At 37.0% G+C, this 15,090-nt stretch overlaps 1 protein-coding gene across 1 annotated transcript in view; it reads left to right on the top strand.

Moving 5' to 3' along the window:
* LOC128855110 (uncharacterized) overlaps positions 1-12,699 on the top strand; it is a 29,253-nt gene extending 16,554 nt beyond the window's left edge. The window contains exons 3-9 of the mRNA XM_054089746.1: positions 5,550-5,848; positions 9,793-9,973; positions 10,046-10,197; positions 10,462-10,666; positions 10,737-10,793; positions 10,891-11,133; positions 11,222-12,699. Coding sequence (XP_053945721.1) covers positions 5,550-5,848; positions 9,793-9,973; positions 10,046-10,197; positions 10,462-10,666; positions 10,737-10,793; positions 10,891-11,133; positions 11,222-11,459 — 1,375 coding nt within the window. The 3' untranslated portion in view covers positions 11,460-12,699. The remainder of the gene's footprint in view (positions 1-5,549; positions 5,849-9,792; positions 9,974-10,045; positions 10,198-10,461; positions 10,667-10,736; positions 10,794-10,890; positions 11,134-11,221) is intronic.
* The last annotated feature ends 2,391 nt before the right edge of the window (positions 12,700-15,090 follow it).

Genomic DNA, 15,090 nt, shown 5'->3' with positions numbered 1-15,090 from the left:
GGCAATAGTTACATACTAGTATATTGCTGTATTTGACCTTGGCATGGTGGACTGCAACAAGAAAATTGACATATTTAATGCCATTGGAAAGGATTCAGCGACTCGCTGCTCTGTGCATAACAGGAGCAATGAAAACCACCTCTACGGTGGTGCTAGAAATGCTACTTAGCACACCACCTATTGACCTTATGGCGGAAAATCTTGCGGCGAAATCTGTGGGGAAATTAGTGGCCACCGCAGAATTTACTTATACAACCTTCGGACATAACTCAATAGAAAAGAGGAGTACAGGTTGCACAGACTACATGATTCCGCGCTTCAATTGGGAGAGAAGGTTTCATACTGCAATTGAAGAGGTGGGATGGTAAAAAAGGCATGAAGCCTGGCCGTAGGACTTTTCATATTTACACAGACGGCTCTAAAATGTTGGACGGATTGGCACCGTGTATTTACTGCTCAAAACTAGCGGTTAGGCAGCCAATTAAGCTTACGGCCCAGAGTAGGATTTTAAAAGCAGAAGTTTTTGTTGTTGGGAAAGTCATATTTTACAAAGTCCAAAAATGTTTAACGGAGCAGGGAGGCCATAGAAAGGCTAGCCGCAAATAGAAGGCTGCACATTTATTGGGCAGCGGGTCCCAAAGGCACTATAGGAAACGAAATAGGGGATGAGATAGCTGAAAGTTTTGGTAACCTACCATTTGAAATATAAAATGCTGACAAGATAGGGATTGCAGAGAGGGTATATAGGAAACTTTAGAATACCTTATGTGTCTTTGCCCAGTATTATCAAAAAAAAAAAAAAAAAAAATGCTCGAAATGCCTGGGACCACCCCACAGTTTGAGGGACTGGAAGATATATTCAAAATGGATCTTCTAGGATTTGCTTAGATTTGATAAACACTTTGATATCCTATCTGGCGTATACTTTAAATCTTAATAGAGGTCAGTCTACAATGGTCAGAGGGCACAAAAGGTCTGTGCTAGGTTAAACTAACCGAAGAACTATTTGTTTCTTATTTAATGTAATATTTTTTTTATGAAAATGTAGCTCATTCTGCTACAAAAACCATGTAAATCCAAACTTTGTTTGTTCAGACTTCAACTTTTGTGCAACATAAAAAAATTCAACAATTTCACTGTGTGACAAAAAAAAAAAAAATTAAATAAACTTTTATGGTGACCTAGCACAACTTGTGGGTATAGAAAAACTAAAAAAAATGGTATAGGAGAAATTTCCAATACACCCCCAAAATCTCATTTTATGGCCATAAAACCGTTTTTCAGTAGGTTGATGTGAAGAATCACTCCTAACTTCGCCAATTTCCATCCGATTTCAAATCTGTTTTTTTTGTTCGAAAGAACAAAAACAAGCCTTTTTGACAGTGTGTTGACAATTTTTCTGAAATGACAACTGACGAGACTGTAGGCGGAAGTATTTGGAATTTTTTTATTTTTTCTCTATTTTTTCAACTTTGACATAATTCTTACGATATCGTCCGATATTGAGAATTTTTTTTAGTACACTACTGTTATAGTAAATTTAATTTTGCGTCGAATGAGCTATATTTGACTGTAATTGAATTAAAATTCATAGAGTTGTGTGGGTTTTAAGATTTATTCTTTTTTTTTACTACGAGATTTGGTATGCGTTTCGAAGCATGAAAATGATAACAAGTGTCATTATAAACACATAATATTTATTGGAATATTGTGCAGGGCAGCACTGTACGGTATGGTACGGTGCGGTACGGTGCAGTAGACAACGGAACTGGTTCCAAACTTAAAAATGCATTGGAAACGGCCCTTTGGAGTTTAGTATGGTACGGTACACTTGTCATTCTCTTCATCAGTTTTGAATACTTCTCTGTAAGAAATTCGATCATCATCATTCATCTTAAGTCGTCATCAACTAAATTCCATTGTTTAAATCGAGAAGCGAGCGTTTCAGATTGTCTTCCCGATAGAAGTAAATCCCGAGAAAGATCCTGAAAATCTGAATTTGATACAATGTGTCGTTCTGAAGACTTAGAACCAGACGGAAAGTACTCTTCATCATCAGGTTTATTGTTATCAGTTTGATCATCATCAGCAACGAGTTGAACTTCCTTCAGTTCATGACCTGCAGTTGAGTCAATCATATCGTCCAAGACTACCGGGTTCTTAACAGTTGCAACATCAGCATACTTTATGAGTTTTATAATGATGACCGTTTACGTCCGTTTTACAAAAATAACAATCATCTGGTTTATGGTAAGGCTGATGATGCCACATCATCGGAGAATATTGAGAAATTCGACTTTTCTGGCAACGTTTTAATTTATATCTCTTGAATTTCAATGATACAAACAATAAAACTTTGACGTTTTAATAAGGTTAAATTATAATAACAAACTTCTTTTGTTAATCAATGTACAGTGTGAGCTTTTTCATATTTCTATTGAAAAAAAAATGTGCTATAATATGTCAGATATTTTCGTAAGTTCGAACCAGTTCTGTTGTATGCAGTACAGTGTACTCTTATGTATACATAAACACTCCAATAAATATTACGTATCTATAATAACGCATCAAAACACGTCCTTATTCCCATTTAGCGTAAGTTATACCTACATACCAAATTAGTAAAAAAAAAATTAAATCTTACAACTTACACAACTCTATTAATTTTAATTCAATTACAGTCAAATATAGCTCATTCGACGCAAAATTAAATTTACTATAACAGTAGTGTACTAAAAAAAATTCTCAATATCGGATGATATCGTAAAAATTATGTCAAAGTTGAAAAAGTAGAGAAAAAATAAAAAAATTCCAAATACTTCCGCCTACAGTCTCGTCAGTTGTCATTTCAGAAAAATTGTCAACACACTGTCAAAAAGGCTTGTTTTTGTTCTTTCGAACAAAAAAAAAACAAATTTGAAATCGGATGGAAATTGGCGAAGTTAGGAGTGATTCTTCACATCAACCTACTGAAAAACGGTTTTATGGCCATAAAATGAGATTTTGGGGGTGTATTGGAAATTTCTCCTATACCATTTTTTTTAGTTTTTCTATACCCACAAGTTGTGCTAGGTCTCCATAAAAGTTTATTTAATTTTTTTTTTTTGTCACACAGTGTTTCTCATCAAAATTTCAAACTTTCTAATCAGAATTTCTATGAGGGTTGTCTTTTATATTTTGCGCCTTTGTGACACTACGTGTGACGAGCTGCAATTCGATATTTTTATCGAAACATTTGGTGTTTTTTTTTTCTTTTTTCTTTTATTTGGTATTTTTTTTGTTCTTTTTTTCTTTTGTTCGTTTGTTTCTCTTTTATTTGTTTTTTCCTTACTTATTCTGTTTTCAGAGAGTTGAAAGACTTATCTCGCCCACAGATGGTATAAACTCGTGAACATTTTTGAGCGATGATTTATTACGATTTGTGATGTAGATTATCGAGGTAGGAGGGATCAACTTATTTCAACTTTTGGCATTGAAGCACCACACTTGCCACTGTGAAATGCTGGTATAACGAGTTCCAACGTGCTGTCGATATTTGCTGAATAAGCTTCGTGAAGGCCGTCAAAAACGGTTGTTGTGCCGGAAACAATCGATGCTGACCGTTAAGTGATAACGCAAGACCGTAATTTGCTATATCGCATGATAGAGCCATCCTGAGGCATTACTCGGATCAGCATACATTCACCATTGTATTAAGATTTGGTCGTCAAGAATATTTGTTATCGTTGGATACCGCATAATTTGAGGATTGTCCAAAACAGGACTCATGTCGATTGGTGTAAAAAAATGTTTAAGAAATTCTCCCGCGGTGATTCAAAGCACATCTATGGCCTCGTAACAGGCGACGAATCTTGGGTCTATGCAAATGGGCCGGACACAATAGCAATCGGCAGTATGGGTATTCCAAGACGAGCTTAACCCAACAAAGCGGAAGAAACACCTCAAAGCAAATGGTCGCTCGTTTTTTCGGAAAATATGGTCAAGTCGCAACTGCACCACTAGAGAAACTTAAACCCAGTCAATCACTCAGCTGAGTTGTATATTACATAACTATTTTTTGAATTAAAGACAACTGCTAAAGACGAATCATTTTTCACCAAGACAATGCGAGCTCACATATCGGCTCATATAAGACAGTTTTTGAGCACTCGGAAGATCGAATCAATAGGTCTTCCCTCTTACAACCTTTATTTGGCTCCTAATGATTTCTTTTAGTTCCCAAACATCAAAAATTAAATGCGAGGTAAAGGTTTTTCAACGCCTGAAGAAGCTGTTGAAGCCTTTAAACAGCTGGAGGTTTCCACTTCTGAGCGACAAAAGTACTTTAAAAAATCGTTTAGGCGAATACAGAAGTGTATTGACTTCCAAGGCTAATATTTTGAAAAAACCATTTTTATTAATATATTATTGTATTTTATTGTATTTTCATTATTGGGCGCAAACTATAGAAGGCAAGTCTCGTATAAAAGCACCGCCAGCAAAAAGTTTATTTGTAAAAAATTTAAGTATCATTTGTATAAATGTTTAACAAAATTGGAGCCTCAACACATAACCTTCAGGTAGCGCAATACCAACTATTACTTCTACAGAAACTGAAGAGCCAATTGTCATTCAAAGCTTTTAACCCCAATAGTCTTTATATGGATTTCAGATAATTTAAACAGCAAAATTTTTAGGTCAACAGTTGCAAGTTGTTCTCTTCAAGCCAATAAACACAGCTGATATAGATTTTTTGTGAATAAAATCTTCTTTTCAATCAGTTTTAACTAATTCAAGGCGGTTTTACGTGCTTGCTGAACTAAAACAAAAATTAGTTGTGAAAGGAAAAGTCATATGTTCACTATCAAAAAAATACCCGAACTTTTCCATATTTTTCGTTCAGGTCAAGCAAAGCATTCTTATTAGCCGGTTCTTGCGCCGCGCGATGGAGGCGATGAAGATGAGTCTATACAAGGAACTGAGGGCGATTCCAAAAACCGTCATATGAAATTGTGGGATTATTTGGAGGAAATATAATAGAACAATAATGTAACTGTTGCAAGTGCTTTTTATAGACGACTACCGAATACTTTTTAAAAACAGCTCAAGTTTCACCAATTGCTATGAATCCGAATAATTTCACGCTTCTAATCCCTCGCACAGCAAAAGTGAGCGCTAAATGATTCAAACTGCTAAAGAAATAACCAACTCCAGATGCGCCATTTAGCCTACATATCTGTGAACATTTATAAATACATGCATACATACACACATACATACATGAATGCATACATACATGCATACACATATACATCCAAAGTTCCAATATCTATTAATCAGCTTGGCGTATGAGTAACCTCATCAAACATTTGACTCACCTCTCTTTTCCCTTTCTTACTCACCCTTTTCTGTTATTATCCGTTTTATGTGTGCAACAAGTGTGCTTAGTCAGCTTTCTGCTGCATTACTGTTATTGCTGTCCTTGTTGTTACTACCTTGTTTTTTCAATTTCATTTGAACTATTTTACACTAATTTCATTTAAATTCATTTGTTTCTCCTCATTTTGTAGGTTTTGCCCTTCGGTATTTTTGTATCTGAGTAGTATCGTTCCGGCCATTTGGTTGTTGGAATTAGATCAAGTGGCGCGCAAACTCAACATCAACAACAGCAACAACAATAATAGCAACGAAAATATTTTAAAAGAGGTTGCTGAGAACTTAGATTTACCTGCATTTAATATCGATCCGGACACATGGATTACACTGATCGAGCAATTTTTAATGTTGATTTTAATCGTTGGACGTTGGATGTTGCCGAAAGGCGATTTGACGCGTGACCAGTTGAGCCAATTGCTATTGGTTTACATAGGTGAGTGTTTAAGGGATATTCGCATTGCATAAGTAAATGAACAAGAAGTCTGAAGCGCACGATATTCGCTCACTTCCAAAATTATTAACAATAAACCGGCAGGCACTTGACAAAAAGGTATTAAAATTTTGTTCACGTAACGGTTGTATGTAACAGTTTAGAGGAATCGGGATAGATATAGACAAATACATATGCTTATATACTTGAATATCAGAATGATAAGAAGAAGAGACTTAGCCGAGTCTGTCAGTCCGTTCAAGTACACGATAACTCGAGCGAAAATTAATCAGCTTCAGTGAAACTTGGTACACATTTTACTCTTTAGTTTGATATAGAAAATGTGCCAAATCGGTTAAAAACTACGTTCACCTCCCAAATAACGGTAGTTTTTAAAAAGGGGAAAAACGTAATATCTCGGTTATAAGTGAGCAAACTCACTCATAGTTGATACAAATGACGAACTCAAAAAAAGCAAATATCATGTAAATAAACTTAGGGAAATAAGCGAAATAAGCGGGACATGTTTCTGGATAAATGCGCATATCTCGATAATGACGTTTTAAGTTTTACTATTAAGAGCGCAACTAAGTTCTCGCTGTTTTTTTGATCAAAATACAACTTTATTCTGAAAAAATGGTTACAAGTGAATCCTCAAAAGTATTGCCCATCGCTGGCTACTACTTTTTCCCATCTTTCTGGTGCATCTCGTATACCGTCACGGTAAAACTGTTCATCTTTTGAGGCTACCCACGGATCAAGCCATTGTTTGATATCTTCATGTGAATGGAACTGCTGGTCAGCTAGACCAGGTGCCATCGAACGGAGCAGGTGATAATTGGACGGCGCAAATATCTGCAGAATATGGCGGGTGGGGTAGGATTTCCCATTTCAGTGTTTCCAAATAGGTTTTAACGGGTTTGGCAACGTGAGGCCGAGCGTTGTCATGCTGTAGAATCACTTTTTCATGCCTCTCCGCGTATTGCGGCCGCTTCTCGCGCAGTGCTAGGCTCAATCTCATCAATTGAAGTCGATACCGATCCTCAGTGATGGTTACGCTTGGTTTTAACAGTACATAATAAATAACACCATCTTGGTCCCACCAAATACATAGACAGCGTGAATATTCCGCCGAGGCGACGACGTAGAAGCATGACTGGGCAGTCCCCATGACTTTCTTTTCTTTGGATTGCTGTAATGAATCCATTTTTTATCACCCGTCACGATGCAATGAAGAAAACCCTTCCTTTTTTGCCGCTAGAGCAGCACAGACGAAAAAACGACATTCAACATTCTTTGGTTTTAACTCATAAGGAACCCAAGTTCCCTGTTTTAAAATCATTCCCAAAGCATGCAATCGCTTGGAAATGGATTGGCGAGTAACTCTTAGTACTGAAGTAAGCTCTTCTTGCGTTTGACACGGACCCTCCAAATCAACGTCTTCGAAGGTTTTTGGCCTTCCTTCACGCGGGCGGTCGTCAACATTAAAATCACCGTCTTTGAAGCGACGGAACCAATCTCGGCACGTTGTTTCACTTAAAGCAGCATCTCCATAAACTTTTTGTAGTGCTCGGTTCGCTTCAGCCGCCGTTTCTTTCGAATGAAAGCGGAAAATCAACACTTCCCGCAAATGACGATTATTCAGCACAAAATCAGACATTTTCACAAAACCAAAAGTATAACATACCAAAACAAAATCACTAATGTGTCGAACCAGTTTGTTTACCATATGTCTAAGCTTAGTTAGCGTTTAGGTAAGCGTTTAGGTTATCTTAGAATCGACTAGCACACACTGCTGGCGGCATCTATTGACAAACAGCGGGAACTTAGTTGTGCACCTAATAAAATCAAGATCGAATTTACAGCTTCCTTAATAATGCATTTTTCCATTTTCGGAATATTCATCATTTATAAGAAACTAAGAGTTTAGGGGTAGTCAGTTAAAAAAAAATTGATTTTTATTCGCATTTACTTAAAGTATAATATCTTAAAAATATTGTGTGAAAACTTGAAGTGAATCCGACAAATACTTTTCGAGTTATTCAACAATTAACAAAGGGGGCTCGGGCGCTCCGGAGCGTTCGAGAACAAGTAGCAAAACTTTAAATGCGTTTTTCGCAAAACAATGTTTTTTGAACTGGTGCTCACTGTAACTTAAAAACCGCTTTGTAGAATTCAATAAAATGTATACTGCTTTTGAAAAGCATAAAAAACTTATGCCTGAAGAAGGACTTTTTTTCCAAAACTTTCGAATTTCTTTAAACACTTAATTGTCGGGTGTTTTCTCGAAAATCTGTAAAAAAAAGTTCCTGAGACCGCCATATTGCTAATTTTAAAAAAAAAAACTTCAATCAGCCATGATGAGATGAGTCTCCAAGTACTTGAGATGATCACCGCAAGGGACTTCTGGAGAAACGGGCTCCACACAAACAGAATAACTTTTCAATTATTAATTTTTTTTTGAAATTTTGCTAAAGTCATGTTGAAATATGATTTTGAAAATATGAATATGATTTATTTTTGTAAAATAAAGCAATTGGCTAGCAAAAAAACAAAATTTTTGAAAATCATAATATTTTCGGGCCTCTGACTATCCCTAACCCCTTAAAACATTTTCTCTTAAAAGTTGATTAAAATATAAATCTTAGTGACAGATTTAGAAAATTAGTGATTTGTGTCATGGAGAGCAAAATTTCGCGCTGGTTCGAAAGTAGATTAGTTCAAGAAAAATGTTTAAAAAGAATTTTCGTTAACATTAATTGAAATTTTTGTTTCAAATATTAATTAAATTTCACTTAAGTTTGTGATTGGCTCCGAGAACTTATAAATGTGTTAATGTAATATATATACGCCAAAATGTTAAGACCCTTGAAAAAGTTATAGAAACTTTGATTTTTCGAGTTGCGGCCGATTGAATACTTCTTCTTGGTTAGTTCTACAAAATTCTTCATATTCTAAATTAACCATCCAAGACGGGTCGCCGCAAAATTCATACCAAAACTGCTCAATTTCGACCAAAAGCAGCATCGCATGAGCATTGCTAATGAGATGTTGGACTCTGTCTGCGACGACCCAAATTTTTCCAGAGTTTTATAATTGGTGACGAATCGTGGGTTGATGGTTATGACGTGGAAACCAAAGCTCAAGCATCTCAATGGAGCTGCCGCATGAACCAAGACCGAAAAAAGCGCGCCAAGTTCGGTCGAATGTAAAAGTTTTGCTTACCGTTTTCTTCGTTTGCAGGCGCGTTGGGCATCATGAGTTCCTGCTACAGGGTAAAACAGTCAATAGGAATATTACCTGCAAGCTATGCGCAATTCGAACGAAGCAATCCGCCAGAAACGTCCGGATTTGTGGAAGAACAAAAATTGGCTCTTGCATCACGATAACGCCTCTGCTCACACATCGTTGCTTGTGCGCGACTTTTTGACCAAAAACAACACACTAACGCTGCCACAGCCACCGTATTCCCCAGATCTGGCCCTCTGTGACATTTTCTTGTTCCTGAAACTGAAGAGGCCCATGAAAGGACGACGCTACGCTACGATTGACGAGATAAAGACGGCGTCGAAGGATGAGCTGAACAATATAAAAAAAATGACTTTTAAAGTGCTTCGAAGACTGAAAAAACGTTGGCACAAGTGCATAATACTCATAACTCATGGGGATTACTTTGAAGAGGACAAAATAGATATTAATGAATAAATAAATAATTTTTGAAAAAACACAAAATTCGTGATACTTTTTGAACACACCTCGTAATACAAAATATTTACCAATCAGTCCAATAGGTAGCGCAAGGTTTGTAATATTTGGAATAATCCCATTTTCGGCTCGATCTGGTTTCTGTTTCTGTTCTGAATCTACTCTCCATTACTTACATCCCTATGTGCATATGTATGTGTGTAATATCTTGACTAAAAAATGATCACTTACTCTTTCCTTAGGCACTGCTGCTGATATCATGGAGTTTTTCGAGTCCTACAAAGATGTCAACATTATAAAAATACCGCTACTGGTTTTTCTAACTCTGGGAATTTGGTCCTGGAGCTTAATGCAATTCACAATTGTACTATCAGCGACGAGAGCACGTCGGCCGCGCGGTAGTGGCCTACATCATAATGACGGGTATATTAGTTTCCATAAGCATTCCATTTATGCACATCGGTATTGGACTTAATAGGTTTTACTTTTATTTAGAGCCACTGACTGCTGTGACGGCTGCTGTTGTGGCATCGATGTCTGGGCTATTGTGCTCAATGTGATATTGCAGGATGCGCCATTCCTAACGCTACGGATGCTGATTATTTTCCAGTATAAAATTCTAAATTATATGAGCGCGTTTTTTACATGTAAGTACTCGTATTCAAAAAACAGCTGAGTATATTAAAAATTGGTTAGGAATATTCTTGTGAAAGATCACTGCCTTGATAAGAAAGAAACTAAAGAGTGGTTTGTTCGCTATTTTTCGGTGAACATTTTATTGCCTTCTTGTTCATGTCGAGTAGCTGAGGTTAAACGTTGATCTAGATTTTTCCCTTAGTTTTAAAAGCTCGCTGCTTTACTGCTGATGTATATGTAAATGATTAAAAAAATATATATTTTTTTACTTACAGGTAAAAATACTTTAGTAATTGTTTTGCAGTTGTATCGTCTCTATGTAGTAAATGCCGAATTCTGGAAGAATCGGCGCGAGCAAAAGTCTGGTGGCAATAAATCGCAGCATTACAAATCGCGTCGCCGCGCCCAAGATCCGGATGCGAATAGCATTTATATGATATCAACAGAACGTGGCACCGACGTCAAGCGGAAGATACAAAAGTACGCTCAAATTTATTGCAACAACTTATTTGCTAACAAACTAAATGGTCTTATAAACCATTTCTTTCAGAGCGCGTGACTATGCGGAGGATGAGTTCGTTACGCGCAAAAAGAACAAAAAGGATAAGTGAGCGCGTGTTGAGATATTCTTTTAATTTCCAAATTAAATTTCAGAAACTCTTGAAGATATTTTTATTTCTCTTTCTTCCCATCTCCATTTATAGATCCAAAAATCACAAGCGCAAGGACACCGGCTACTCTACTGCCAGTTCACAAAATCTTTATTCTACGAAAATTGTTGATGAGCGCAGCAATCGCCACAAGGATAAGAAGGGCGGCAAAAAGGCCAAGAAACGTGAACGCAGCAACTCGTCCATTGAAAGTGACATAGTTGAAGTGAGGAAGGCAAAACGTGGCGCTACCAGCGGCGGCGGCGGTAAAAAATCGGATAAGAAGGACAAGAAAAAGTTGGTTGATAGAAAGGTTCGCCGCTGAGCTCATGTACGTCAATTGAAAATGTGTTTTTTTGTTTTTTGCTCTTTTTGCCATCGGCAGAAAATCGAAAAAAATTGAACCCGTCTTGGAGGAGACCAGCAGCTCCAGTTCGTCGACAACACCGAGCAGTTCATCGGATTCCAGCAATTCTACATTGCCCAGTTATGAAGTGATCGCGGAGCGTAAATTGAAACGTCACAAGCGATCACATAGCTCATCGGAGAGCACTTCCACAGATTCATCGGATACAACAACATCGTCGTCATCGTCAACGTCGTCGTCATCATCATCGTCGTAAATGTAATTACAAAACAAAAAAAAGGAAAACAAAAAAAACCCAAAAAGACACTCAAATACACACATGAATGCAATTATTGTAATTACGCTTGCTGCGATGTGTTGTTGTTGCCTTATTGCTGTTTTGATGACGATATTTGTACAGACATACATTCAAATGCATGGATCTCCACAGTTGTAATCAGAATTCGAAGAGAGAACAGCACTAACATTTGGCAGTAGCCAATAAAAGATGGTTTCGTTTGTTTTTATAAATTTAGAAAATGGGCACTTGGAGGCGTGTAAACGATCCTGAAAGATAATAAAATTTATTGTAAATTTGAGAAATGATTTTATAGGAGTGATGAGCGATGCATTTGTGGCATCTAAAGCGATATTTTGTACGATTTATACGACCCTGTTTTGTAAAGGAAAATGCGTTTATCTACGCAGGTAAACCTTATTTGAAATTACAGGTATCCCTCGTATAACGCGATAGTTACGTTCCAGAAGAATTGCGCGTTATGTAATTCCGCGTTATCTAAAACATAGTTTTCATATAAATTTGGGGGTTATGTTCCAATAGGTTTTTTTTTAATAAAATACATACAAAATAACAGATGCACATATATTTCAACTCAATACTAAAGTTCAGACTTTCTTATACAATTAAAAACACAAAACAAAAAATTTAAAAACAAACTAAAACAAATTAAAGGTTTATTAAAAACTTTATTGTTATTCTTCAAACTTCATATGGTAATATAATTAATCTGTTTCACTGTCTTCAAAGATCTTTGCACGTGGGCGTTTTGGGGGAGCAATAGCTTCATCAGAAGATATTTCTTCAACATAGTTTTCGCTATTGGATAAGAAACTAATTGTGGGACCTAGTGGTTCTTCTACTGGTTTTATAATTGCAAAATCTGTTATCAGTTTTTGGTGGGTGGTTTTTTTAAGTTCCTTTTCAATTTCGTAATAAGGTGCTAGATTAATATCTATTCTATCTATCTAAGGCAAAAAAGGGTAATTCCCGGTTTACATTAAAAATTCATTACATATTATAAATATGTGGTACGCAAATTAGTGTTACCAGATTTTATAATTATGTATTTTCCCCTCGCGTTGTACTGAAACCTAATTTTTCCAAATCGCGTTATATCGAAACCGCGTTTTATAAGACCGCGTTATACAAAGGATACCTGTATTTGTATGTATTGCATAAATGTATGCACATACATTCGTAGGTTTAAGCGAATTTAAGCTAGTGCTTTGCGATAAGTGAATCAATAAATAATAATCAATAAAACTGTTGCTTTTGAATATTAACAAATTTTTGTTTAGACCTCCAAATCTTTAACTGTGGGTATCATTGTTAGGCGGCCTCGGTAGTCTAGTATAAGTGCACTAGCGTGCCATCCCAGAGGTCGTGGGTTCGAATCAGACGTAAAACACGGTTCTCGCGCTTTTACAAAGTTACCTACCTTTTTACAATAGTTTCTAAAAAACAAAACAAAATAATCATTCCTCAAGCCGAAAAACCTTTTCCTTCCAACCCTTACTCAAATTACTTGCATTGTGGCTGCTAAAACAAGCAAAAAAAAAACCGAAGAAAAGGACATAGTTACATGTACATTGCATCAGTGGCGCCAGCAAGAGAAAGTGGGCAATAGCGCGGTAATAGCGCAGACACACCAAATTTAGTGAAGTGCTCCACCATCTGTGCGAACCTTCTGACAGAAAAATATGAAACACAGATGGCGCTCTAAACAGTTAGAAGGCGTTGTTCCTAAGCGACGGCAGGTGGGTATTCCCACTACTTAGGACTGGTAGCGGCAGGCTGATCACCTACCCTGGCAGGACTCTAAATAGATTAACGAAACCAACGCAAGACTGAGTCTTGTCGAGGCCCTATGCTCCCGAGTGGAGTGAACAAGGAAAAAAATCATCGTTTTAATAAGAATTGCAGCTTGGACAACATCTATGAATTACATCAGTTTACAAAATCAAAAATGCATGTGCTTCTATAATTGTCTAGGGCTTTCGCGTCTAGTTTGGTAGGTGAAATGGGTGAAAACCCCTCTGCCACTCTCCAAGAAGCATAAAAGCGCCGTTTTGATACCATTGCGAGTATCAGCCAGGGCTGTTGATGTAATGAAGAAGATTGATGGACTTTAGGTTGGCGCACTGCTCCAGGGTGTCGAAGAAAGGAGTGCCCAGTGAACTTCGTCGTCTAGCTGCCAAACTCGGACATTAACAGAGAAAGTGCTCAACAGTTTCCTTTGCTGAAAGGTCGCCACAGCTTCTGCGATGGGGGTTAAATAATAAACCTAGCATTTCTGCGCGTGAGCCGATCGTCCATTGTCCGGTAGACACAGCTGCTACGAGTTTGGAAATTAAACGACGTGGAGTTCCCACGACGTTCTGAGTTTTCCATATATTGTACTGGGACCACAGGCTTTTCGAAATAGCACATGAAGAAATGGAGCTCCGTCTTTTCTGCGCGTTTCCTTTAACAACCATCAGGGGAATGCCGATGATCGGCTGCGAGGTCTTTGCGACCAATTCGGTCCTCTTCCCGGCAAGCTCATCAGCAACTTCATTTTCATCCAAGGAATCTTAATTGCACACCCAAGAGATTTGATATCCTCCTTACAGGAGTTAACTAATTTGGATCTGCGCAATCCAAAACCGTCAGAGCCTTGATCGCGGCTAGGCTGAATTGGTGATCACTGTAACTTGAAAACTGCTAGGTAGATTTCAATAAAATTAATACGAGGATTTATTTTTTTTTTTCAAAATTTTCAATTTTTTTGTTTAAGAATTAAATGTTGGCTTTTTCTCGAAAAACTGAGGAATATTTCCTGAGGCCGCCATAGTGTTAATTAAAAAAAAATGAAAAAAGCTTCGATCAGAGACAAGATTATCTATTAATAAAATTAATTTGTCTTGTCCGATTGATTTTAGATGAATTTCCAAGGACTTGTGATGATCACCGCAAGGGACTTCTGGAGAAACGCGCTCCACACAAACAGCGATAACTTTTACAATTATTAATTTTTTTTAGAAATTTTGCTAACCTCAAGTCAAAACATGATGTATTAATGCTATGTTTTTATATTTGTAAAATAAAGCAATTGACTACCAAAAAAAAGATTGAAAATCATCATTTTTTCGGGACTCTGACTACCCCTAACCCCATAAGTAAAAGTATCGATGCCAAGGTGTTAGCTTAAGATTACTAATTTAAATAAAATTATTGTGTTACTATACAATAATTCAAAACATCATTAAAGTTATAAACATGCTTGCTTTACTTTCTTACTTTTATATGCACATTTTTTTATTTTTTTTATTGTTAATAGTGGTTGAAAGCTTTTCAAAGTTTACCTCTAAAATTTCTTTAGAATTTCACTATTTTTTTTTCGAATGATTGGCAACACTTACCCAATGCACTAATCACCTCTGGACCTCTTCAAAGCGTCAACACCCGCTCCCACACTAACGCAAGAGCGAGCGTCAATACAACAAAAAAAAAGGCAACAAGTATGAGAAGCTATGGGCAAAGTGCGACATGTGCACACTTTGAGCAGCATGAAAAGCCCGTTGAGCTTTCTGCCATTTCCATTAAGTTGTCATAGGCGGCTTCGGCT

Source organism: Anastrepha ludens, chromosome 2, assembly GCF_028408465.1.
Source record: "Anastrepha ludens isolate Willacy chromosome 2, idAnaLude1.1, whole genome shotgun sequence".
NCBI classification, from domain to species: domain Eukaryota; kingdom Metazoa; phylum Arthropoda; class Insecta; order Diptera; family Tephritidae; genus Anastrepha; species Anastrepha ludens.
Note: the sequence above shows the minus strand (reverse complement) of the source record. Positions and strands in the feature narration are given on the sequence as shown.